The 26,977-nt window shown below is 44.4% G+C and overlaps 1 protein-coding gene across 1 annotated transcript; it reads left to right on the forward strand.

The window, feature by feature from the left end:
• The first annotated feature begins 969 nt into the window (after positions 1–969).
• LOC141052074 (uncharacterized) lies at positions 970–26,102 on the forward strand. Its single transcript, XM_073549268.1, has 6 exons — positions 970–1,417; positions 9,939–10,078; positions 19,333–19,463; positions 19,844–19,970; positions 21,924–22,037; positions 25,850–26,102. The coding sequence occupies exons 1-6, from the start codon at positions 1,126–1,128 to the stop codon at positions 25,985–25,987; spliced, it is 942 nt and encodes a 313-aa protein (XP_073405369.1). The 5' UTR covers positions 970–1,125; the 3' UTR covers positions 25,988–26,102.
• The last annotated feature ends 875 nt before the right edge of the window (positions 26,103–26,977 follow it).

A 26,977-nucleotide genomic window follows, 5' to 3' on the forward strand; every position in this document is an offset into this window, starting at 1 on the left:
GTGTACTTAATTATTTGTACTAAATGTCCAACAGGGGGTCTGTATGTGGGGGAGACCGGGCAAAAGCTTAGAACAAGGATGAATGCTCATCGTCACACAATAAGAGAAAAAAGAATGGATCTACCTGTGGCAAAACATTTTTGTATGCCTGATCACAACAACACCATGGATATGAAATTACTGGTATTGAAAATAGAGTCCTTTGAGTCCTCTGAGGACTCTCAGTCCTGAATATTTTGGTATTGAAAAGTAACTTCACATCTCAGAGAGACAGGAGGGTTTGGGAGTATAAATTTATGACGACCTTTGACACTCTCAGTGCTGGAATGAAAGTGTCGCATGGATTTATGTCTTTTTACATCAATTAAGGAATTTGCTCCTAAGACCTTGTGGGGGCATCACAACACATTAGGAGACCCCAATCAGAGGACAATAAAACATCCAGACTCCTTATCTATGTACTAGTCCAATATTTATGTTTCTCCCTCTCCCATAATCATAATTCTGCTTCACTGTCACTTGTCTTATCTATTACATTTTTTCTGTGCTGTGTTGTGCATATATATGTGATTCTTCAGATGTTGTATTAGTCTAGCCTGATGAAGAGACCTGCGTAGTCTCGAAAGCTTGCAATGTGTTACCATCTTTTCAGTTAGCCATTAAAAGGTATCAACCACTGAGGACTCTCAATTCTGAATATTCTTCTATCTACTGGCTAACACGGTACAAAGATATATATCTTTCCTGTATATAGAGATCTCACACTATACGCAGTGCAAAGTGCAAAAACACAAGAATAAACCGTGCAATAAAATATTACAAGGAATCAAAGGATAAAAAATGAAACCTAACAGTATGCACCCGGAATAGGCGTCCTCAGAGAGACAGTGCACTGCTGTACATACAGTAGGTCCGCTCCCGCCTGGGAGATAATCATGGTAATTGGCTGGGTTGCTAGGTGGCAGTGCTGCTTTTGTAAGAATGTGAGAAAACAGCTTTTTTCCTCGGAGAGGCGAAGAGAGAGAGCGGCAGGGGGAGAGCAGAAAATGGAGGGAGGGGGAGACCGCTGAATACAGTGTGAGCCGCGCTGTTCGCTGCTAATAACACCGGCTTAAACCAGGGCGAATGAGGATGTTTTTGGGGTCACATAGGACCCTGCACAAAAAAACGCACACATCGATCAGATGCGCCATGGCATCCTCTGCTCAACATCAAGTCGAAGCAGGGATTGTTCACGCCGCGGCGGGGTCTCCGTTGGGAACGAGAGACATGATCGAAGAGAAGGATAAGGGAGTAGAGGCAGATTGGACAAGAACGGAGGGGTCCCCCGTCATTTGGGGAGAATTTCAAGGGACGGAGGGGGACAAAGGGAACGAATGGTACCACAAGGGTGGTCTACATCGATGTCGGCCTGAGGGTAAGAACCAGTGTGTGTATTGTGTGTTATCACAGCTGATGGGCACTGCAATGTCTCCGTGTAACTGTATAATAGACCTGGGCAGTCACATTCATTGTGCATCTTTTACATAGATGCCGATATCAATACATGAGCATAAATCACGTGAAGTATTCAGTAATCTGGGATTAGTGGCCGCGACCCTGCAGGATGCCCTATAATCCCCTCCTCTGCAAACGTATACACTGAGATCCTGGTGTTCAGACTGAATCCACATGACAGCCTGTATGTGCACGGATGCACTGTATATATACACACATACAGTAGGGGAAAATAAGCATTTGGTACACTGCCGATTTTGCTAATTTTCCCAACTACAGAGAATGGAGAGGTCTGTAATTTTTATCGTAGGTAGGTACACTTCAACTGTGAGAGAATCTAAAAATATAAACCAAAAAATCACATTGTATTATTTTTACATACGGTAAATAAATTGCATTTTATTGCATGAAATAAGTATTTGACCACCTCCCAACCAGCAAGAATTCTGGCTCTAACAGACCTGATAGTTTTTTTTTAAGAAGCCTCTTACTCTGCACTCATTACCTGTATTAATTGCACCTGTTTTAACTCGTTACCTGTATAAAAGACACTTGTGCACACACAATCATACTCCAGCCTCTACACCATGGCCAAGACCAAAGAGCTGTGTAAGGACACCAGGAACAAAATTGTAGATCTGCACAACGCTGGGATGGGCTTCAGGACAATAGGAAAGCGGCATGGTGAGCAGGCAACAACTGTTTACACAATTATTACAAAATGGAAGAAACACAAGATGGCTCGTAGGGTAAGAATGATTCTGAGAAAGGTCAGAAATCAGCCCAGAACTACACGGGGTGACCTGGTCTATGACCTGAAGAGAGCTGGGACCACAGTCTCAAATATTACCTTTCGTAACACACTATGCTGTTATGAATTGAAATCTTGCAGAGCATGTAAGGTCCCCCTGGTCATGCCAGCACATATCCAGGCCAGTCTGGAATATGTTGGCGCTATATAAATAAAATTATTATTATTATTTCTCATTATTAAGTTCACCAATGGCCATCATCTGGATGGTCCAGAGGAGGCATGGGAGAAGGTCATGTGGTCAGATGAGACCAAAATAGAACTTTTTGGTATCAGCTCCACTCACAGTATTTGGAGGAAGAAGGAGAATAAGGACAACCCCAAGAACACCATTCCACCCGTGAAGCATAGTGGGGGAAACATCATACTTTGGGGGTGCTTTTCTGCAAAGAGGGCAGTATGACTGCACCATATGGAAGGGAGGATAGATGATGTCATGTATCGTGAGATTTTGGCCAGCAACCTCCTTCCCTCAGTAAGAACATTGAAGATAGGTCGTGGCTGGGTCTTCCAGCATGACAATGACCCAAAACACATAGCCAGGACAACTGATTAGTGTCTCCGTAAGAAGAATATCAAGGTACTGGAGTGGCCTAGCCAGTCTCCAGACCTGAACCCAATAGAAAAGCTTTGGAGGGAGCTGAAACTCAATGTTTCCCAGCAACAGACCTGAAACCTGAAAAATCCAGAGAATATCTGTATGGAGGAGTGGGCCAAAATCCCTGCTGCAGTGTGTGCAAACTTGGTCATGAACTACAGGAAACATCTGACCTCTGTAATTGCAAACAAAGGTTTCTGCAACAAATATTACATTTTTTATTGTATCAAATACTTATTTTATGTAATAAAATGAAAATTAATTATGTAAAAATCATATAATGGGATTTTCTGGATTTATTTTAAGATTCTGTCTCTCACAGTTGAAGTGTACCTACAATCAAAATACAGACCCCTCCATTCTTTGCAGGTGGGAAAACTTGCCAAATCGTCAGTGTTTCAAATACTAATTCTCCCCACTGTATATACAGCTCTGGCAAAAATTAAGAGACCACTGCAAAATTTTCAGTTTGTCTGATTTTTCTCTTTATAGGGATATTTTTTAGTAAAATGTAAATTGCTCTTTTATTCTATAAACTACTGACAACATGTCTCCGAATTTCCAAAAAACAAATTTTGTATTTATTTTCAGAAAATGAGAAATGGTCAAAATAAAAAAAATGCAGTGCTTGCAGACCTCAAATAATTAAAAAAAGGGAGAAAAGAGACACAGGATAACATGCACACAACAGCAGAATGTCCATGTGAAAAAAGGCTTTTATTGAAATACAATAGCCAGAGAGATCCAAGTGTACAATAAAAACAATTAAAAACCACAAATGGAACAAAAGTGGGCAGGTGGAGAACACATGCAGTATACAAAAGAAGAAATGTTTATATCAATAGGTGTTTCAAAATATGCATTCACAACAATGCCCTCTATCACCATATAATATGCATAAAATGTTTGGTATAAACATATGGACACGCGTTGGGTTCTGTGGGCAGTGTGAGTATGCTTAGGTAATTTTCATGTGATCCAGCAATTGCCTTCCCTCATCTATGGACTTGCATGGTAATCATTTGGATTGTTTACACAGCCACCATTTGTCACTATTTGTGTATATTGTATACAGTGGGGAAAAAAAGTATTTAGTCAGTCAGCAATAGTGCAAGTTCCACCACTTAAAAAGATGAGAGGCGTCTGTAATTTACATCATAGGTAGACCTCAACTATGGGAGACAAACTGAGAAAAAAAAATCCAGAAAATCACATTGTCTGGTTTTTTTTTATTTTATTTGCATATTATGGTGGAAAATAAGTATTTGGTCAGAAACAAGCAATCAAGATTTCTGGCTCTCACAGACCTGTAACTTCTTCTTTAAGAGTCTCCTCTTTCCTCCACTCATTACCTGTAGTAATGGCACCTGTTTAAACTTGTTATCAGTATAAAAAGACACCTGTGCACACCCTCAAACAGTCTGACTCCAAACTCCACTATGGTGAAGACCAAAGAGCTGTCAAAGGACACCAGAAACAAAATTGTAGCCCTGCACCAGGCTGGGAAGACTGAATCTGCAATAGCCAACCAGCTTAGAGTGAAGAAATCAACTGTGGGAGCAATAATTAGAAAATGGAAGACATACAAGACCACTGATAATCTCCCTCGATCTGGTGCTCCACGCAAAATCCCACCCCGTGGGGTCAGAATGATCACAAGAACGGTGAGCAAAAATCCCAGAACCACACGGGGGGACCTAGTGAATGAACTGCAGAGAGCTGGGACCAATGTAACAAGGCCTACCATAAGTAACACACTACGCCACCATGGACTCAGATCCTGCAGTGCCAGACGTGTCCCACTGCTTAAGCCTGTACATGTCCGGGCCCGTCTGAAGTTTGCTAGAGAGCATTTGGATGATCCAGAGGAGTTTTGGGAGAATGTCCTATGGTCTGATGAAACCAAACTGGAACTGTTTGGTAGAAACACAACTTGTCGTGTTTGGAGGAAAAAGAATACTGAGTTGCATCCATCAAACACCATACCTACTGTAAAGCATGGTGGTGGAAACATCATGCTTTGGGGCTGTTTCTCTGCAAAGGGGCCAGGACGACTGATCCGGGTACATGAAAGAATGAATGGGGCCATGTATCGTGAGATTTTGAGTGCAAACCTCCTTCCATCAGCAAGGGCATTGAAGATGAAACGTGGCTGGGTCTTTCAACATGACAATGATCCAAAGCACACCGCCAGGGCAACGAAGGAGTGGCTTCGTAAGAAGCATTTCAAGGTCCTGGAGTGGCCTAGCCAGTCTCCAGATCTCAACCCTATAGAAAACCTTTGGAGGGAGTTGAAAGTCCGTGTTGCCAAGCGAAAAGCCAAAAACATCACTGCTCTAGAGGAGATCTGCATGGAGGAATGGGCCAACATACCAACAACAGTGTGTGGCAACCTTTGAAGACTTACAGAAAACGTTTGACCTCTGTCATTGCCAACAAAGGATATATCACAAAGTATTGAGATGAAATTTTGTTTCTGACCAAATACTTATTTTCCACCATAATATGCAAATAAAATGAAAAAAAAACAGACAAGGTGATTTTCTGGATTTTTTTTTCTCAGTTTGTCTCCCATAGTTGAGGTCTACCTATGATGTAAATTACAGACGCCTCTCATCTTTTTAAGTGGTGGAACTTGCACTATTGCTGACTGACTAAATACTTTTTTTCCCCACTGTATATTTTTTTTTTGTTGTTATTTAAGTGACTATTAGACTGATCAGACTTTACTGCTGCAAATTGTCCATACGTTTATACCAAACATTTTATGCATATTATATGGTGATAGAGGGCATTGTTGTGAATGCATATTTTGAAACACCTATTGATATAAACATTTCTTCTTTTGTATACTGCATGTGTTCTCCACCTGCCCACTTTTGTTCCATTTGTGGTTTTTAATTGTTTTTATTGTACACTTGGATCTCTAGCTATTGTATGTCAATAAAAACCATTTTTCACATGGACATTCTGCTGTTGTGTGCATGTTTTCCTGTGTCTCTTTTCTCCCTTTTTTTAATTTAATCTTCTTGGCACAGTGTTGCACCCAGTTATCATATTCATGTCATATTTTCCGTGGTGCCCACCTATATACATATATATAGACCTCAAATAATGATAAGAAAACAAGTTCATAATCATTTAGAAACAGCAATACTAATGTTTTAACTCAGGAAAAGTTCAGAAATCAATATTTTGTGGAATAACCATGATTTTTAGTCACAGCTTTCATACGTCTTGGCATACTTTCCACCAGTCATTCACATTGCTCTTGGGTGACCTTATGCCACTCCTGGTACAAATATTTAAGCAGTTCTTCTTTGTTTGATGGCTTGTGACTATCCATCTTCCTCTTGATTACATTCCAGAGGTTTTCAATAGGGTTCAGGTCTGGAGATTTGGCTGGCCATGACAGGGATTTGATGAGGTGGTCCTTCATCCACACATTGATTAACCTAGTTGTGTGGCATGGTGCATTGCCCTGCTGGAAAAAAATAGTCCTCAGAGTTGGGGAACATTGCCTGAGCAGTAGGAAGCATCTGTTTTTCCAGGATAGCCTTGTATGCTGCTTGATTCATACGTCCTTTGCAAAGATTAACCTGCCCAATTCCAGCCTTGCTGAAGCATCCCCAGATCATCACCGCCCCTCCACCAAATTTCACAGTGGGTGCAAGACACTGTGGCTTGTAAGTCTCTCCAGGTCTCTGTCTAACCATTAGACGACCAGGTCTTGGGCAAAGCTGAAAATTAGACTAATCAGAGAAGATTACTTTATTCCAGTCCTCTATGCTCCAATCCTTATGGTCTTTGGCAAACTTCAACCTGCCTTTCCTTTGCTTCTCATTGAAGAAAGGCTTTTTTTGAGCTTTACATGACTTGGGCCCTGCCTCTAGGAGCCTGTTATGAACTGTTCTTGCCGTGCAGTTCACCCCAGCTGCCATTTGCCATTCCTTTTGTAGGTCACTTGATGTCATCCAGCGGTTGCTGAGCGATATTCGAATAAGATGACGGTCATCCAGGTCAGTGGAGATTCGTTTCCGCCCTCTGCCGATCTGTAGCTTTGTTGTCCCCAATGTCTGCTGCTTGACCTTGTAGTAATGGACTGCCATCTTCGAAATTGTGAGGATGAAGGCAACATGATGCTCACTGTATCCCTCTGCTAGTAAAGACAGAATTGAGCACTTCTTTTCCTTACTCAAGACTTTTCTTTTCAACTCCTTTGGCATGGTTAAACGTTATTTTTTCATTCCTATTACTTTTGGGATATTACTAGCACTTGTTTTGCCATCCAGCTGGTCCTATTGCAAGAGGATTGCGAACACCACAGTAGGGTTTTTATACTTTCCTTCGTTAAATAGGATTTGGTTCAGGTGATCACCTAGTCTGAAGCACATTAAGTAGAATGAGGTGCACTCTGGTTGGAATTCAATTGACACTGGAATGGAATGGCTGTCAGACATGTAGAGAAGCTGATTTTTATAAAACTGTAAAGTGGTCTCTTAATTTTCCAGACTTGTATATATGCAATCTAATATGATCCGAGGGATCCACAGTCATGTGCTCAGGATTAAATATTAAAATGGAGACCCCCATCCCTTTCCATAACTTTATATTTATCAGGTGTATTTTTACATTCTGCTTCTCTTTTCTACTTTTGATAATGTTTCTTCATTGTTACATTATAGCAGGATGATCAGTATTTGAAATTCAGAAAACTATTGCCAAATGTAGCACAGGTGGGAGACCCCCATTGCTTAGGCGGGGGAATACAGACCACAGTGCTTCGAAGAGCCTCACTGCCCCAACAATGTCCAATTGAATGAGTTTACCAGGGAAAGTAAGTTATCACCTTACCTATACATAGGATAGGTCATAACTTACTGATCAGAGGGGATCCGACTGTTGGGATCCACATCATTCGGCAGAACAGAGACTATTTATCCCCATTAAAATGGAGCAGCACTGCGTATGCCCAACCTCAGTCCCTATAGGGCTGCCTAGCGCCGTGCTTAGCTTTTTATACATAAGGAGTGAAAGGAGCGGCAGACGGACTTTCAACCTGTTGCTCCATTCCATACCCGGGGTCGACCCCCAGTGATCAATTAATTATCACCTATCGTGGGGATATCACCTGTTGTTTATTATTATAAGGCTCTTAAATTGTAAATCATCTAGTAAAAAACAGACGCTAATGTTAAAGGGGTTGAACTTTCAACCTCTTTTTTTTAAACAGAGAAAAGCCATGGCTAAAAATGAAAGAAAGAAATGCTACTTACTCATTGGAACCCACTTCATTCTGGTGGTCCCTGCTGTGACCAGCAATGATGACTTCCTGTCAATTCAATCACCTGATTGAGGCTACTGTTTGGTTGAAGGGTCAGGTGAGCGACAGATGGGTTGCCATTATTTCTAGTTCTGGCAGAAACCACAGAAGCAATGGGGGGTTTGGAGTCATAAGTAGCGCTCTCTATTTTTTAATAATGCCAGTTTGAAAATCCCCTGTAAAGGGGACCTTTCAATGGAATTAAAAATTTAAACAGATTACCTGTTTCAGTTGTCAGCGCTTAACTGATTCCGTAACAGTTTTTATTTTCTTCTGTCCCCCTCCATTCCAAAGTTATGCCCCCTGGTAATAACTGTGCAAGCTTTCTCTTCAACCAACTGGCCCAGTACACTAAACAACTTCTCTGGGGGCGTGTGTTTTTTCTCCTTTTACACTGGCCAATCAGATCATGGCCGCACCCACAGAGAAGTTCTGTGTTACATGCCCCCAGTTTCTTGAAGGGAAAATTTGCTTCTTTATTTCTGTGGGTTATAACTTTGGAACAGTTGATCACAGAAGAAGAAAAAAAATTTTCCAGAACCAGTGGAGCATTGGCAATTATAGGAGATACTCAGTTTAAATTTTAAAAATCCATTAAACGTTGCCTTTAAGCAATTGGTTTCAATATTGGCTCCAAATGGGGTTGTCTTCTGCTAGGCCTTTGAAGATAATTTTTATGTCAAGGTTTGAGCCCCAATATTCGAACATTATTATCATGTGGATAACCATTTTACATGAGATCTTGTTGCAAACTGTCTGTTAATCTCTTGGCTGTCCATGAAAATAGAGAACTTTTTTTTTAATATGCCAGAGGGGAAAAAATTAGTTTCGTATTGGACCAGGTCATTGTAATAATCATCATTTTACAGCTTGCAGTATCTTACTGATTAGTTCTTATCGTAATATTGAACTATTGCTATATTATATATTATATTGTTTATTTACTATCATTCAGCTTGGATTTCATATGTGTCCGTAAAAATATTGATTTTTCATAATTATCTTGTATACAATTCTGGTATGAAACTTATGTCACCATGGCTACAGACTACAAACAAATACAAAATAGGTTTTTTGTATTCTGTATCCATGCAGATAGGTAAGTCAGCATAGAAGCTGTATATAGAAAACGATAGGAAATTTTTAATAGAGATAATTTGCAAAGTTGATTCATTTTATGAATTTAGATTCATCTGAGCAAATTACAAAAATACATTTTGAAGTCAAAATGGTTCATTTTGAAAATGTAGCATCTTTACAAAATATTTAAAGGAGTTGTTTGGGACTTTTATATTGATAGATTATCCTTTCGGATAGGTCATTAAGTTCTGATCAATGGCCCAAATCAGACTTGAGTCTTTCTTGTGTTACAAAAATAGCCTATTATCTCAATGGCTGCCATGTTAAACCTAATTTTCCCCTGCAGGGGCCACTTCACTGTGAATGACTGGCTGCCTGAGACCTTTCTGGCAATACCAGCTGTTTGCTGGTGACATTTGGAGGGGGAAAAAGGACATTACTGGGTTTTCTCCTTTTAAGACTCCCATAGAGCTTAGATACCTGTCGACTTCCCTGTTAATATGCCCATTGGGCTCTACTTAGTGTTACTTCCCTCCAATAGCAGTTGTCATTGCATTGCTCTACTTTCCAGAAATAGAATACATGCAACAATGCTGGGAATTAATCAGCTTTTTTCCCCCCGTTCATAGATACCTGGGTGGCCTTCAGTGACACAGAAAGTGAGGAACCACAGTCGGATGATCGCGAGGGACACACGATACAGCACGACGGGCGCTGGTGGTGCGAAGACAGCACAACGTTGTGCCCAAGAGAACAGTCAACAGACAAAGTGAGCCTGGAAATGAGTCAAAATTAATAACCTATTGGTCTACTGTTTCATAGTTTGGCCTTTAGGGACCAATTATGGGCAGGGAATGTATGGGAAAAAGTGGGCAACCACAACATGTGACTTAACTTGTTCCCTGACATGTAATAATAATAATAATAAATTTTATTTCTATAGCGCCGACATATTCCGCAGCACTTTACATTTCAGAGGGGACATATACAGACGATAGACATTGCAGCATAACAATAATCACATAGATCATAACAGATACCAAGAGGAATGAGGGCCCTGCTCGCAAGCTTACAATCTATGAGGAAAAAAGGGAGACACGAAATGTTGGTGGTAACAATTGCCCTGATTGTTTGGACCAGCCATAATGTTAAGAGACATGTCTTTAGAAATGCACAGCCCTACTACACTCATCCTCCTACAGGGTAAAACTGCCTTTGGTGGCTATACCAGTCTAAAATGTCCAGGAATTGCAACGGTTCTTATGCTCTGTAACTTTTTATCCACTGTTTGTGGCCTTCTACCAGCACTATAGGTGGTGAGACTTCCTTACCTTACAGACATGTATTGCCTGACAGGAACTGGAAGTCCACCCGCTATTATGTCTGTATCCAGCTTGACAAAAAAATAGGAGCAATTAAACAAACAAAAACTGCGCCACATCCTGTAGAGAGTCTAAGACCTGCCCCCACATCCTGTAGAGAGTGAAAGCCCTGCCCCCACATCCTGTAGAGAGTCAAATCCCTGCCCCCACATCCAGTAGAGAGTGAAAGACCTGGCCCCACATCCTGTAGAGAGTCAAAGACCTGCCCCCACGTTCTGTAGAGTGAATGACCTGTCCCACATGGAGGGAGACAAAGACCTTCCCCCACGTCCTGTAGAGAGTTTAAGACCTGCCCTCACGTCCTATAAAGAGTCGAAGCCCTGCCCCCACATCCTGTAGAAAATCAAATCCCTGCCCCCATATCCAGTAGAGAGTCAAAGACCCGGCCCCACGTCCAGTAGAGAGTCAAAGACCTGCCACCACATCCTGTAGAGAGTTAATTACCTTCTACCACATCCTATAGAGAGTGAACAACCTGCCCCCACATGGAGGGAGTCAAAGACCTTCCCCAACATCCTGTAGAGAGTCAAAGACATCCATGTCCTGTAGAGAGTCAAAGACCTTCCCCTGTTATGATGAGTCACCGAAGGAGGAAAAAACAAAATACCAGCTAAGTCCAGAAAAACCAGAGAGGTTGGCAGCTATCGGATTGCAGACCCCTGAACCTATCCACAACAACTAGCAGTAGCCGTGGGGGGTTCCTACGGTGCCCTAGACCCCTCGATCACAGCCGGAGAGCTACATAGCCTAAAGACAGAAAGGGGGAAAACTAAACTGCCCTAGAGCAGACCCCAAAGCAATAGGCAGCCCCCAACATATAATGACGGTGAAGCAAGATGAAAACACTAACACAGATAGAAAGATAGGTTGAGCAAATGATGGGGCCCAAGCTAACTATATAGGACAGGATAGGAAAGCTGCTGTCTGCCATCCGCAAAAACCCTATCAAAATGAGCCAACCGACTGATAGGAAAAACAGGCCCTGAAGTCGCTAGGCTTCAAAAGACTATATCAGCACTCAGGTATATTCTGAAGACAGAGCAAAAGATCAACAGATCAGAGACAAAAATGGAATTCAGCTCACCCCCAGCCGAGGATGGCAGAACTCCCAAAAAACAAGGCAAAACAAAAACAAAACTGAAGAGTACAAAGCAGAGCAGAAAAACTTAGCTTTGAGACGCAGGCATCAGACTGGTCTCCAAGAATCCAGCAGGAAATCACCAGCCAGGAAGAAGGGCGTCGGCAGCCTTATATCCAGTCCTCAATTCCAGCCACCCAGTTATCATCTAGCTGCCCAGGTGTTTGGTAATCAGTCTCACTACCTTCCTTCACCAGAGGAGGGAGTTCATCAGACCTCAATGGTGAAGGGAAAAATGAACTCACAACATTCCCCCACATGGAAGGAGTCAAAGACCTTCCCCCTCGTCCTGTAGAGAGTCAAATGCCTGCCCCCACATCCTGTAGAAAGTGAATGACCTGCCCCCACATGGAGAGAGTCAAAGACCTTCCCCCACATCCTGTAGAGTGAAAGCCCTGCCCACACATCCTGTAGAGTCAAAAACCTGCCCCCACGTCCTGTAGAGAGTGAATGACCTGTCCCCACATGGAAGGAGTCAAAAACCTTCCCCTGGTCCTGGAGAGAGTCAAAAACGTTCCCCCATGTCCTGTAGAGAGTCAAATACCTTCTACCACATCCTATAGAGAGTAAACAACCTGCCCCCACATGGAGAGAGTCAAAGACCTTCTCCCGCATCCTGTAGAGAGTCAAATACCTTCCCCCACTTCCTGTAGAGAGTGAATGACCTGCCCCCACATGGAGGGAGTCAAAGACTTTCCCCCATGTCCTGTTGAGTGAAAGCCCTGCCCCCACATCCTGTAGAAAGTCAAATCCCTGCCCCCAAATCCAGTAGAGAGTCAAAGACCCGGCCCCATGTCGAGTAGAGAGTCAAAGACCTGCCACCACGTCCTGTAGAGAGTGAATGACCTGTCCCCACACGGAGGGAGACAAAGACCTACCCTTAGTTCCTGGAGAGAGTCAAAGACCTGCCACCACGTCCTGTAGAGAGTCAAATACCTTCTACCACATCCTATAGAGAGTGAACAACCTGCCCCCACATGGAGGGAGTCAAAGACCTTCCCCCACATCCTGTAGAGAGTCAAAGACACCCACGTCCTGTAGAGAGTCAAATACCTTCCCCCACATGAGGGAGTCAAAGACCTTCTCCCTCGTCCTGTAGAGAGTCAAATGCCTGCCCCCACATCCTGTAGAGAGTGAACGACCTGCCCCCACATGGAGAGAGTCAAAGACCTTTCCCCACATCCTGTAGAGAGTCAAATACCTTCCCCCACTTCCTGTAGAGAGTGAATGACCTGCCCCCACATGGAGAGAGTCAAAGACCTTCCCCCACGTCCTGTAGAGTGAAAGCCCTGCAAACACATCCTGTAGAGTCAAAAACCTGCCCCCACGTCCTGTAGAGAGTGAATGACCTGTCCCCACATGGAAGGAGTCAAAGACCTTCCCCTGGTCCTGGAGAGAGTCAAAAACCTTCCCCCATGTCCTGTAGAGAGTCAAATACCTTCTACCACATCCTATAGAGAGTAAACAACCTGCCCCCAGATGGAGAGAGTCAAAGACCTTCTCCCGCATCCTGTAAAGAGTCAAATACCTTCCCCCACTTCCTGTAGAGAGTGAATGACCTGCCCCCACATGGAGGGAGTCAAAGACTTTCCCCCATGTCCTGTTGAGTGAAAGCCCTGCCCCCACATCCTGTAGAGAGTCAAAGACCTGCCCCATGTCCTGTAGAGAGCCAAAGCCCTTCCCCCACATCCTGTAGAGAGTGAACAACCTGCCCCCATATGGAGAGAGTCAAAGACCTGCCCCCACATCCTGTAGACTTAAAACCCTGCCCCAACATCCTGTAGAGAGTGAAAGACCTGCCCCACATCCTATAGAGAATGGAAGAACTGCACCCACGTCCTGTAGACAGTCAAAGACCTGTACCCACGTCCTGTAGAGAGTGAAAGACCTTCCCTCACATCCTGTAGATAGTCAAAGACCTGCCCCCACTTCCTATAGAGAGTGAATGACCTGCCCCCACATGAAGGGAGTCAAGACCTTCCCCCATGTCCTGTAGAGAGTCAAAGACCTGTCCCCACATCCTGTAGAGAGTGAACGACCTGCCCCCCAGAGGCCATGGGGTACTCGGTGCCGGGCCCGTTGATTACAATGGGAGATCTCACAGTGGCAGTGACCCAGTCCGTGGCCTCAGGCGGTCAATGTAAAAGGGGTAGAGTGATGGGGATAAAGTTGTTGAGATGATTCGTGACGCCACCTGTGGTTTCTGGTCAGTTTGACCAGCGCTGCAGGGTTGCTTCTCTGGGACAGATGGTGTGGTGCAGCAATGATGTTGAAGCTCCCCACAGGTGGAGCTGTAGTCTCAGGGCAGTGTAGATGAGGTTGGCAAGTGGGGAGATGGTGTAAAGAAGTAGATGTAGCAGAGTCAGGTGTAAGGCGCAAGAATAAGTGGAGGACACAAGGGCATGTAGTTCCAAGGCTTTACTCACAGTCTGGTGCACACAGATGCCCGCTTCGGTGCCGTGACCTCCAGGTCAGGGGCTCAGCCAACTCCCAGGCAAGGTAAAGTACACCTTTCCAGCACTCCTCCAACATGTGCATTCTCTGAACGTCTCCACACTAGTGCCTAATCTGAAGTACTTGTAGTTGTGTATTAAACTCAAGTTCCTCCTTCTTGATGTTACTTAGAACTCTACTTGTACGGCAGACAGCTGTAGCCTGCTTCAGGGACTTCTTGCTATCATGTCCCGGCTCACCCACGTTGCTGTTGTGCCCCCAAGTCTTAGATGGGAATAAAGTGGTGACGACTTCTATTCCTCTGGTTTCTGCTGCAGGAACATCAGTATCCATACAACCTCGGGGACCGGACCCCGGTCATGCGCTTCAAACTTGAGGAAGGGCTCTTCTCTGACCCTAGTCCTTAGTTCTCTTCTTCTCCTTACGTTCCGTACTAAACTATCTTCCTTCTGAAGAATCAGGCTTTCTATGGCTCTTTCCTGTGCCAGCAGCTCCAGGTCACAGGAGTCTGCTGCAGCACTTCCTTCACTCCATCCCTCTCAGGGGATCTTCTCTCACAGACTGACCTTTTCCTAATATTCTCCTGCTCTCTTGTGCAGTCTAAGCTCCACCCACCTCCCAGCACTCTTCGTGTTCCAAGCAGGGAGCCACAAAGGTTGCTCTGCTACACTACTGGTGTGCGTGTGGGATGTGAGTGTTAGAGTGTGGTCAGGTGCCCCCACCTTACCTGGATAGTGGGGTACCACACCTCAGGAGGAGGTGCAGTACCTCTGTGGCGACTGAACCCTCAGGGGCACCACACCCCCACATGAAGAGAGTCAAAAACCTTCCCCCACATCCTGTAGAGAGTCAAAGATCTGCCCCCACTTCCTGTAGAGAGTGAATGACCTGCCCCGACACGAAGGAAGTCAAAGACCTTCCCCCATGTCCTGTAGAGAGTAAAAGACCTTCCCCCACATCCTGTAGAGTGAAAGCCCTGCCTGCACATCCTGTAGAGTCAAAGACCTGCCCCCATGTCCTGTAGAGTCAAAGCCCTGCCCCCACATCCTGTAGAGAGTCAAAGATTTCCCTCCATGTCCTGTAGAGAGTCAAAGCCCTGCTCTCACGTCCGTAGACAGTCAAAGACCTGCACCCACGTCCTGTAGAGAGTGAAAGACCTTTCCTCAAATCCTGTAGGGATTGAAAGACCTTCCCCCACATCCTGTAGAGTGTCAAAGACCTTCCCCCATGTCCTGCAGAGAGTCAAAGACCTTCCCCCTTGTTCTGTAGAGTCAAAGACCTGCCCCCATGTTCTGTAGAGCATCATAGACCTTCCCCCATGTCCTGTAGAGAATCAAAGACCTTCCCCCACTTCCTGTAGTGTACGACCTTCCCCCCACATGGAGCGAGTCAAAGTCCTTCCCCCACGTAATGTAGAGAGTCAAAGACCTGCCCCCAAGTCCTGTAGAGAGTCAAAGACCTGCCCCCACGTTCTGTAGTGAGTCAAAGACCTGCTCCCACATCCTGTAGAGAGTGAAGGACCTGCCTCTGTGACGACTCCTGGAGTGGACACTCTGGGTCGTGGCACCAACCCACCTAGGGCAAGCTGACCTAGTGAGGACCACCCCCTATACAGGGAGTGTCAGGGGTAAGCCCAAGGGGGTGAGGTACCACGACTGCTGGAACCAGGTGGCCGGCTCAAAGGAGACACGAGTGAGTGTGTCTAGCAACAGGGAATGTGCAGAGTACAAGAGTGTGCAAAGCGTGGACACAGGGACACGCAGGGTATAGGACAATACAGGGCATGTACACGGGAGTGCGCTAGATACAGGATAGTGCAAGGCGGGTACACAAGGGCATGTATGGGGTGCACAGACAAGCATGTCCGGGTGCGAGTAAAGCAGGTCACTTGCAAAGGAGCATGCCTGAGTGCAGAGTTAGACAAAGCGTGCGCAGAGACCACGCCTGAGTGCAAGGTTAGACAGAAGATGTGCTGAGAAGCATGACAGGAACAAGGCAGGAGCTGAGCGTGTGCAAAGGAGTATGACAGAGCACGGAGCAGAGTCAGAGCGTGTGCAATGAAGCACAATAGAACACAGAGCAGAGTGTGTGCACGGAGCATGTGCTGGGAAGCACGGCAAGGCAGAGTACAGGAACGGAGCACAAGGCAGAGTTCAGGAATGGAGCACAAGGCAGAGGACCCAAATACAGCGCACAGCCAGGCAAGGACCAAGCAGACCAAGCCAGGAAGCACAACAATAATCAGGCTCCTCACATAGGAAGAGGTAGCCTGATATAGGGCATGAGCCCTAGGACTTCCGGGTCGGGTCTTCCAGGACCTTAGAGAGGGCAAGGCTGCAGCTAGAACTGAGAAGAGCGCACATGCGCACTAGCAACGTTGTGCGGCTATGGAACTAAGTACAAGGGGTGCGCGTGCGCACCCGACGGGACCCCGGAGCAGCCGCGGCGCCGGAAGTGGTGACGTCGGGCGCAGGGTCCCGCCCCCAGGTGAGAGCGGCGTGACAGCCTCCACATGGAGAGTCAAAGACATGCCCCCACATCCTGTAGAGTGAAAGCCCTGCCCCCACATCCTGTAGAGAGTCAAAGACCTGCCCCCACATCCTGTAGAGAGTGAAAGACCTTCCCCCACGTCCTGTAGAGAGTGAAAGACCTACACCCACTTCATGTTGAGAGTCAAAGACCTTCCCCCACATCCTGTAGAGAGTAAAAGACCTTCCCCCACATTCTGTGGAGCGTCCAAGACCAGCCCCCACGTTCTGTACAGCGTCATAGACCTGCCTTCATGTCCTATAGAGAGCGAAAGACCTGCACCCACGTCCTGTAGACAGTCAAAGACCTGCACCCACATCCTGTAGAAAGTGAAAGACCTTCCCCCACGTCTTGTAGAGTCAAAAATCTTCCCCCAGTGACAGTGTATTCGGACGCCCTTACACCCAGGGCTGTGGGGTAAGGTGACACTTAGATGGTGTAGTGTCAGGCGCGGGGGATGTAGCAGTGCTGGGCAAGTTGCCGCAGGAATAAGTGGAGGACACTAGGGCATGTAGTTCCAAAGCTTTACTCACAGTCTGTTGTACAAACAGGTGCCTGCCTCCATGCCGTGTCCTCCGGGCTAGGGACTCAGTCAACTTCCAGGCCAGATGGAATACTCCCTTCCAACACTCCGCCAACATGTGCCTTTCTGAACGTCTCCTCTTATAGCGCTTTTAAATGAAGTACTCCTAGTACTGAGTTACACTGGAGTTCCTCCTGTCCGATGTTCTTATGAACTCTACTTGTACGGCAGACAGCTGTAGCATGCTTCGGGATCTCCCCGGCACACTATCCAGTTGCTGTTGTGCCCCCAAGTCTTGCGTGGGAATAAAGCGGTCACTACTTCTATTCCTCCGGTGTCTGCTGCAGGACCATTAGTATCCATACCACCTTGGGGACCAGGCCCCGGCCTTGCGCTTAGAACTTCTAGGAAGGGTTCGCTTCTAACCCAAGTCCTCTGTTCTCTTTTACTCCTCACGTTCCGTACTAATCTTTCTTTCTATGGAAAATCAGGCTTTCAGTCTATGTTGCGCTCTCTCTCTTCCTTTCCTGTGCCAGCAGACCCAGGTCACTGGGATCTGCTGCAGCACTTCCATCCATCTATCCCTCTCTCTGGGGATCTTCTTCTCTCTCCCACTCAACAACAACTCTGACTCCGTCAGACTGACTAACTCAACTCTTCCCCCTCTTTTGTGTCAACTAAACTCCACCCACCTCCCAGCACATTTTGTGTTCCAAGCAGGGAGCCACCAAGGGGTGCTATGCTACACTCCAAGCAGGGAGCCGCCGAAGTTGCTTTGCTACACTACTTTATGGTGTGGGGGTGCAGGTGTTGGAGCGTGGTTAGGTGTCTCCACCTTACCTGGATGGTGGGGTACCACACCTCAGGAGGAGGTGCAGTACCACTGTGGCGACTGAACCCTCAGGGGCGCCACAGTATAAATATGTGATTCTTCAGATTTTGTATTAGGCTAGCCTGATGAAGAGACCTGAGTAGGCTCGAAAGCTTGCAATGTGTTACCATCTTTTCAGTTAGCCATTAAAAGGTATCAACCACTGAGGACTCTCAATTCTAAATATTCTTCTATCTACTGGCTAACACGGTACAAAGATATATATCTTTCCTGTCTCTAGTGGTGATATTTTTTATTATAACTGTGATATAAAATATAAATAAAACATTACTAATTTTGTTTTATACATGTAACATAAATAGGTCATTTACAATTAATCGGGGATGCAAACCCTTCTTGTTTTCTGAAGGTCTCAGGGGTCAGTCTTCCAGTAGTCAAAAAATGATGTCACATGCTAGTAATAAGCTATCACTTTATGAAACAAGAAAAAGGTTTAAATGTTTGAGTATAGACATTTTGATCTCAGGAACTCCCATTGATTATGTTCCTCTGTCTACATTATATCTTGGGGCCAACGTTTACTTCTGAAACACCACCACTCTTGTCCAAGGGCTTGATTTGGATTTGAAGCTGCAATCTCACAAAGCCTTTTAGACATGAGTGGCTTTATTTAAAGGGAATCCGTCATCAGTTTTTTTGCAATGTAATCTGAGGGCGGTATAAGGTGCAGGCTGAGACACTGAGTTCAGGGATTTGTCACTTATTAGGCTGTGTGCTGTTGTTTCAATACAATAAGTGTTTTATCAGCAGGAGATTACCACTTCCTAGCCTGGTGCTCAAGTGAGTCCTGGTCCAGCCAAGCCAACAACAGTGATTAGCAGCTTACTGTCAATATACAATGAACACATAAAGCTGCTAATCAGGGGTGAGGGTAGGGGTAGCTTACTGCTACATGTAAAAACTCTGATTATATCACCACTGCACCCAGTAAACTAAGCGATACATTGCTGGAATCAGGGTCTGTTTTCTCTTTCTGTTCTCAGAACAAAAACCAGATTGCATTCAAGGAGAAAAACTGGCCTTTATACAACACTTATAAGGGGACAGTTTTTAAACCTCATATACATTACTAATTTTGTATTTTGCTGTGTTTTCCATACTTCAGAGCAGTATAGAACACGTGTTTGAAAACTGCTTTCCTCCAGTGTCACATCCACTTGTAGAAGAAGAAATTCAGCCTCTGGAATCATTATTACACGATGCTGATCCTCCGAGTCACAAACAGACACGTGGAAGGTAGGATCTGCTTCTGGAGAGTAGGACCCTGGTTATACCGAGCTGCTCGTTAGCTTCCTGGACACTCACTCCTCATGTTGAACTCTCTATGTTGTTCGTGTTTCTTTTGGTTTATTATAAGCAGCAGATAAATTGTAAATTTTGCAAATAATTATACATTTTCAATGGAGGATCGGATAATTTTGATTGCAACTATAAACAGCTAAGATGCAGTTGCGGTGGTCGTTATGGAGTCCATGCAGATAGCATCCTCAACTAAAAGTTGGCTGTCCTTTTCTGAGACTGGGTTTGGGGTGATGTGAACAGACCTCTAATTTCTCTCTTTTATGTACATCCTGCTTCATTCGTGACCCCTCTATTATTTTGGCTTGTGTCTGCAGATCCATAGACTATCTACAGCGCTCCTCATGTGGGCACACAAGAGACCCTGATGCTCTGTATAAGTGGAAAGAATCCCTGCTACACAGCAGTTACCTTTCATGTCTCCACATCAACCCTAACGATAAGGTTAGTTTGCGATTATTTTTTGTATCTTTTTGTCCTCCATATTATCTAATATAAATATATATATGTATAGATATATATTTATAGTAGTAAAGTCAGGTAGGACTGGGTTAAATTCTAGCACTGCAGCACTTAATTAGATGCATTTAGCTAGCTTTAGCTAAGAGCAAGGGCCTGTGTTCACTATAGGCGTGTCAGTCTGCTGAATGAAGCAGAGTCTAATGTGATGCTGGTGAGCGACCAGCCAAAATGTGAGCTGTAGCTGGGAGAGAGACATGCCAGGGACTCTCTCTGAATGGAGACTGCAAGGTTCAGCTAGGAAAGCTGAGCAGTCTGCTGAACGAAGCAGAGTCGAGTATGCTGCTGGTGAGTGACCAGCCAAAATGTGAGCTGTACCTGAGATAGAGACATGCCAAGGTCTCTCTCTGAATGGAGACTGCATGGCTCAGCTATGAAAGCTGAGCAGTCTGTGTGTTGGAGCTGCAGAGAAGTGTGGAAGCTGCAGGCTGTTCAATGTGAACTGTTCTTGGAGTCGAACACTTCTGTTTGGAGCTGGAAGTTGCTGGAGCTCAGGCTGTAGTGGATACCGAGACTGGTGGGATTGTGACTTTTCTGTGCAGGAAGTTTGCTCCGGGAGAAAGGACAGTAATCTGTTCGACTGAGTATGTGTGCCCAGCTTACCTGTTTATTTGCTGTGATACCTTTGTGCCCAGAAGAGGCTGATTTTGGTATTGAATCCCTTGGAATTTAAATAAAGCAATAAAACTGCACCTGTATAGACTAAACTGCATTGCCCGTGTGAATGCTGCCTAATGCCTACCTGAGAGAGAGTGCTTACAATATATATTTATTAAAAAAGTATTCTTCCTTTGGTATTTTTCCACTGATAGAGGAGCGCGAAGGCTTGTCTTTTGTGTACAGAGCTGGTTTTTGTTTAAATACCATTTTGGGGTAACTTTAATCACTTTTTATTGCATTTTTTTGTGGCAGAGATAGAGATTCAAAAGTGACAATTACTTTTGTTATTTATAATATTTACATTACACAATTTAATATTTTCATAGATTGGCTTAGTGGTAGTGAATATGATTTTTTTTATTTTTTACATTTATTTATTTTTAACTGGGCAAAAAGGTGAGATTTGATTTTTTTAATTTTTTTTTTTTTTTTAGTTCCAATAGGGGACTTGAACTTTGTGTGATTTGATTGCTTGTACTTTATACTGAAATGCCACAGTAATATATAGTCCTAATCACGTTCTTCTATGAAGCCCATCCTCTGGCTGGGCTTTATCAATGTACCAACATGGCAGCCATTGAGGTCTTCTGCTGGCTAAAAAAAATTGGAACTTTGTGATCACATTGTTGACCCCCGGCAGAATCATGGAACTTAAATGCTGCTGACAGTGATTGATAGTGGCCTTATAGGGGTTATGCCATGCATGTTGACATACACACAGGCAGTACAATGAAAATGTGAATGGCTGGTACTGGTTGTATAATACAGCCAGCATCAGCCATGTGTGGAGCAGGCTCAGCTCCTGAACCTGCTCCAAACACCACGACCCATGATATGTCCATCATGGAGCCTTAAGGGCTTAAAAGGGTTTGCGTTCATATGTCCTTGTTCATACGTCCTTGCACGGGTTCCCATGAAAGAGACCCCACCGTATGAGCAAGAGCAGAGTGCCTCCCATTGTGGTGTACCAGCAATGTCTTTACAAGGACGGTTATTCATCGGAAGGACCACCAAGACATGTCTGGTTGGTCGTGGCTTTTCTCTGCAACATCAGCTGCTTGCTGGGGTGTCAGGTGGGGATTCCTGTATATAACAGCACCTATGCGAATGCAGTCTTGGAATTTAAAGGGAAAAGGTAGAATCAGTGTAAATTTAATGGTGATATCACTCCAGCTCATATTCTTACATTAGGAATTGTCACTTTTTTCCCTTCCACAGGGTCCACCTCACAGAACCAAGTTTTCTGCGTCTCCTCCAGTCCCTAAACAAAGGCCACAGCACCACAAGATGAGCACAGGATTGGCAAGAGACCCCGAGCTGAAACTTATGAAGGTCAGAGGACACCTAGATGCATTTCAAACAGTCCGCAAGTGCATGTGGCATGGAGCGCCACTGTGCGTGTCTGGCCAACGCTGCACTCAGATGAGGCTCTGCAGAGTCTTGTTTTCGGGATCAGTGAGACCCTCAGCCATCAGAAAGTTCTCACCGGTCCTACTGATAAGTAGTGACTTCTAAGGATGAGAATATCCATTTAAAGTGGGTCTATGGGTTATAGGAAAAAAACCTTAAAAAGTGGTAGTTTATAAAAATAGAAGACTTTTCTCAAATATACAGTATGTCATTAGCAAATCAGTTGATTTCCTTTAGCATTAAAGAGACGCAGCTTTTTAATTTTGCCAGAGTGAGTGCAAAATCTGGTAAGATTCTGTTTGGGACATAGCAAGCCTGAGTTGGAGAGCTGATTCTATATTGCACCTACATAACAAAGTGGAGCCTTGTTCTCAGATTTCAAAGGATTTAGCCTGTTTTGCCATTTTGTATTCTCGCTGTTCTATAGGATACAATGGAAGAAACCATTTGTATATTTTTCTCGTGAATTCACCAAAATTAACCACAAACAGGTTCACCAATTCATCCCAATAGCCAATGAATCAATAAAGCACAAATCAGGTGAATATGGTCCTCATCTCTAGCCAAGAGCCTGAACTTTATACAGAATATTGTTATATATCAGCCACATAACAAGATGGATCTGTGTATTATGCAGCCCAGAAAACGGAATAGGATACATCTGCTTCTACAGGGCTAATCTTCAAGTGGAGGACATTTACTTGTATAGGGGTAGTGTAATAAATATGGGACATAGTGGCATCTAAAATGTTAATCTGCAAGAAGGTGACATAGCTGCCTATAAAGGGCTAAATTGGAAGTGGAGGACAAAGCTGCATCAAAAAGATAAATAAAGGTACTGTCACACTAAGCGATATCGCTAGCAATATCGCTATAACTTGTGACGTTATAGCGATATTGCTAGCGATATCGCTGTGTGTGATACTTACCTACAACCGGCTCCCCCGCTGGTTATCGCTGATCGCACGAGAACGTCCAGGACTGTTTCTTGTCGTCAGCTTCCTGCAGCGCTTCCTGTGGAGAGACGAGCGACGAGCGTGGAGCCAGGCGGGAGGACGCAGGATCGCCTAGTGTGACAGGTAAGTAGCGACCCCCGTCCCCAGCGATGTCGCTGGTGAGATCTGCCTGTGTGGCAGCTCACTAGCGACCACTTAGTGATGTACCAGCGATCCTGACCGCGTCATATCGCTGGTCGGGATCGCTGGTGCATCACTAAGTGTGACAGTACCTTAAGAATAGACATAGCTGTTTGTAAAAGGTTGATTTGCAAAAGAAGGAATTTTCTTTCTCTACACGGGATATTTCAAGTTGCATTTTGAGGATAGCACCGCTGCTCCTGGCTTAGTTTTCTGCTTTGCTGGATGTGGTGTGCTCTAGTGTTGAGCGAGTATACTTGTTGCTCGAGTGGTCTCCCAGTATTTTGGCGTGCTCGGAGATTTAGTTTGTCGCCTCAGCTGCATGATTTGCAGCTGCTAGACAGCCTGAATACACGTGTGAGTTCCCTAACAAACAGGCATTCCTCACATGTATTCAGCCTGTCTAGCAGCCACAAATCATACAGCTGCATCGACAGAAACTAAATCTCCGGGCATGCTAAAATACTCGGATGCCACCAGAGCATGTTCGGGGAGACTCGAGCAACGAGTATACTCGCTCATCACTAGTGTGCTCCTGAAGATTGACAGTTCGGACTTGCAGTATTGTTGCACAGCGGATCCAAACTGGACTCTTTAATAGACTGCCAACTTTGCTTCTACTGCACGGGAGAAGCGCAAGACCATTGAGTCTGGTGGGATCCAGCCAGCTTCAGAGCAGCATGTAAAGCATAGAGCCTATTTGTGCCGCATGCTACTTGCCTAGGTAACCTGACAGGCTGGGACTGCACAGTGCTTGGTAACAAAGGCATCGAGCTGTACAATAAAATATTAAAATTTGCTCCAAGGGACACAATGCAAAATTGATTATTTTTACAATCACAATTTATGAAAATGAGAAAACCCCTTTAATCTGAGTCTTTCACTATACTGTGTAGACAGACAGACAAGCACAGGATGCTGTGAAAGGATTTGCCTCAGTTGCTATTTCAAGCATCGTCCTCCTACTGCTGCTCCATAATACACAGGAATCCATCTTACATTTCCAGCATGAGACAACATTAACCCTTCACGATCTTGGATGTACAGGTACGTCCAAGGTCGTGTCCCTACATTTGATGCAAGCTCCGGCGCTGAGCCAGCATCTTTACCTGCAAATGATAGCTGATCTTTAAAAAAAAAAAAAAAACAATTGTGGAATTGCACTTTTTTTGCAATTTCACCGCAGTTGGATTTTTTTCCTGTTTTCCAGTACAGTATATAGTAAAATCAACAAGGTAATTCCAAAATACAACTCATCCCTCAAAAAACAAGCCCTCACGTGCCTACGTGGTGTAAGACAGTGCTTACTGCATGTTGGGGACACTCACTTGGCAACGGGATTAAGGCACACCGGCACGTTTTTCTCACAAACAGTCTATGCGGTTTATTATGCAACTCATAAACCTCTGTAGTCCATGTTACACATCACAGACCTCACATAGCACGTCGAAGTATATGGCTTTGAATCACGGTCCCTAAACGCGACGGACTTCTCTTTGTCCAGTTATCGTGGGCGACCACATGCTGAACAGTTCATTAACATCCACGGAACACAACAAGCACCAACAGTCTGTTTCAATGGCAGACACTTGTCTGCCCTTACTATAACCCCCTTGTCTGGAGTTACCTTACAGAAGCTCCTGCTCCACACCCTGACTTCTTGTCAGTCCTAGCTTCTGGGGAAGCTGCCTATCTGGGATCACTGTCCCAGATGATGACTTGTAACAAGGGCACTCCCGACAGTCCAGACCCTCAGAAGGTCCGTAGCTTCCCCAATGCAGTGCCATCACAGACTCTGGCGAAGCATGGTCTCACACTGTGCTATTCAGGAATCCGATTCACGCACAGAACCTTCCAACACAGATACCTTCTAGGTACACGGCATCACCATGTGCTCTTCAGGAAGTCCGTCCACTCATAGGACCTTCCAACACACAGGCCTGACCTCTGGCAGGATCTTACAACCTAGAGAATGTGACCCAAACCATAGTCACATTATGTAGCTGAAACCACCTCCATAGGTGGGAGGTGTGTGTGGTTTGCCAGTCCCACCCAGCTCTCCGGCTAGCCCCCTTTATAAACAAAAACAAGGCTTGTAGAACCACAGGTCCCAGAGCAACATTTCAGGCTTACAGCGCAGAGGATCTCCTCCTCTGCGACACATACCGGCCATTTACAACAATGCCGGTCACTGTCTCACAGTGGACAGAAAAATAAAAAAAAGGTATAGCTCTGGATAGAAGGGGGGGAAACAACTAAAGCGCAAAAACAGAAAAGCGCAAGGTGGTGAAAGGGTTAAGCTAGCAGCACACATATCCGCTGTGTTTCCATGCTGCATGCTACCAGTCTATCCCTACACAGTGGTATTTTGCAGCTAAAAAGTAGAAAGTCTCCACAGTTGTCAAACTAGTAGGACAGCTGAGAGCCCGACTTCTGACCACCTAACGTACCGTAAAATCATGTTTATGACCAGTGACAGGTCCCCTTTAAATTTCCACTTTTAAAGGGACCTACTCTTTCAGCTATCAACACTACTACAGATTGTCCCTTTAAAATCAGTACTCAACACTTTGTCTATTTTTCCCCTCTGTGTCCCAGGTGGCCTCGGTGTCAGTCCATGTCACTGGTTTCAGTCCATCTCATCACCTGCAGTCCCTTTTCCAGCACTGGTCCCAGCCCAGCGGGAAGACTCGACTTAAGGTCGCCTACGAATTTAACCGCAGTCTCCTTGTGTAATAATTCTCTTGGACTCACAATTTAAAGTTTTGGTAATATTTGGTGGCAGATTTGAGCATTTTTATGTCGCAGAAAAGTATATTTTCTACAATAAAAGCTAGTGATTAAAGAGTGATTTGCCTTAAATATAATATATCATTATTTCATTTTGGTTAGTAATATTTTCCTGCTTTATATGTTATTTAGTTCATTTGTTAATAGCAATAATAATTATTATTATTAACATTATTTAGTCCTCATTCACATACAGCAGTATTGGTTTAAGTTTTATTTTCATGTTTTTTTAAGCTGCTTCCCTTTTCAATAACATTTTCCTTACCTGAATCACCACTAGGAGGAGCTCACTTTATACAGATTTATTCAGTAACTTCAATGGCAGCTGTATGAAGAGTCAGAATTGGATCATTTCAAAGGAGGACCCATCATTTGGCAAAAAATATTTATTATTTAACAGGTGTTCTGAATGTGGCATTGTATTTTTTTCGTTGCTGCGACTCTCTTCTTATTCCTAGCTCAGACATTTATGACATACAGTATTAATAGGATATTTACTTGTTTTATTGCCTAGTTTAAAGTATCTACCAGGAAAAGCTCAATTCATCACAGAGGCTGTCATGGAGGTTCAAGAGTGGACTTGTTTCCCATAGACTTCTATGTTTAAAAAAAGATATAGTCTTTTAATAGATACTTTTTTTTACTGGAAAATGCAGTATGGAAAACTTGTGGTATGGAAAAGTGTAGTTTTCCTTCCTCTCTCTTTTCTTTCTTTCCTCCCTTCTTCCCTTCCTCTCTTTTTTCTTTCCATCCTTCTTTCCCTCCTCACTTTCTTCTTTTCTTACTCTATTCCTTCTTTCCTTAATTCTTCCATTCCTTCTTTCATTCCTCACTTTCTTTTATCCTTCCTCACTTCCTTCCTCCAATTCTTCTTTCCTTTCTCCTTTTCTCTTTCTCTTCCTGCTTTCCTTCCTTAATTCCTATCTCCCTTTCTTC

This window comes from Dendrobates tinctorius, unplaced genomic scaffold (assembly GCF_039654945.1).
Source record: "Dendrobates tinctorius isolate UK_male_01 unplaced genomic scaffold, ASM3965494v1 ptg000158l, whole genome shotgun sequence".
NCBI classification, from domain to species: Eukaryota; Metazoa; Chordata; class Amphibia; order Anura; family Dendrobatidae; genus Dendrobates; species Dendrobates tinctorius.

Bases quoted from the DNA above. Each gene is read 5' to 3' on its own strand.
- LOC141052074 (XM_073549268.1), top strand. From the start codon at position 1,126: ATGAGGATGTTTTTGGGGTCACATAGGACCCTGCACAAAAAAACGCAC. The intron at 1,418-9,938 runs GTAAGAACCAGT...CCCCGTTCATAG, and splicing joins ACATCGATGTCGGCCTGAGG to ATACCTGGGTGGCCTTCAGT. The intron at 22,038-25,849 runs GTCAGAGGACAC...TCTGTGTCCCAG, and splicing joins CCGAGCTGAAACTTATGAAG to GTGGCCTCGGTGTCAGTCCA.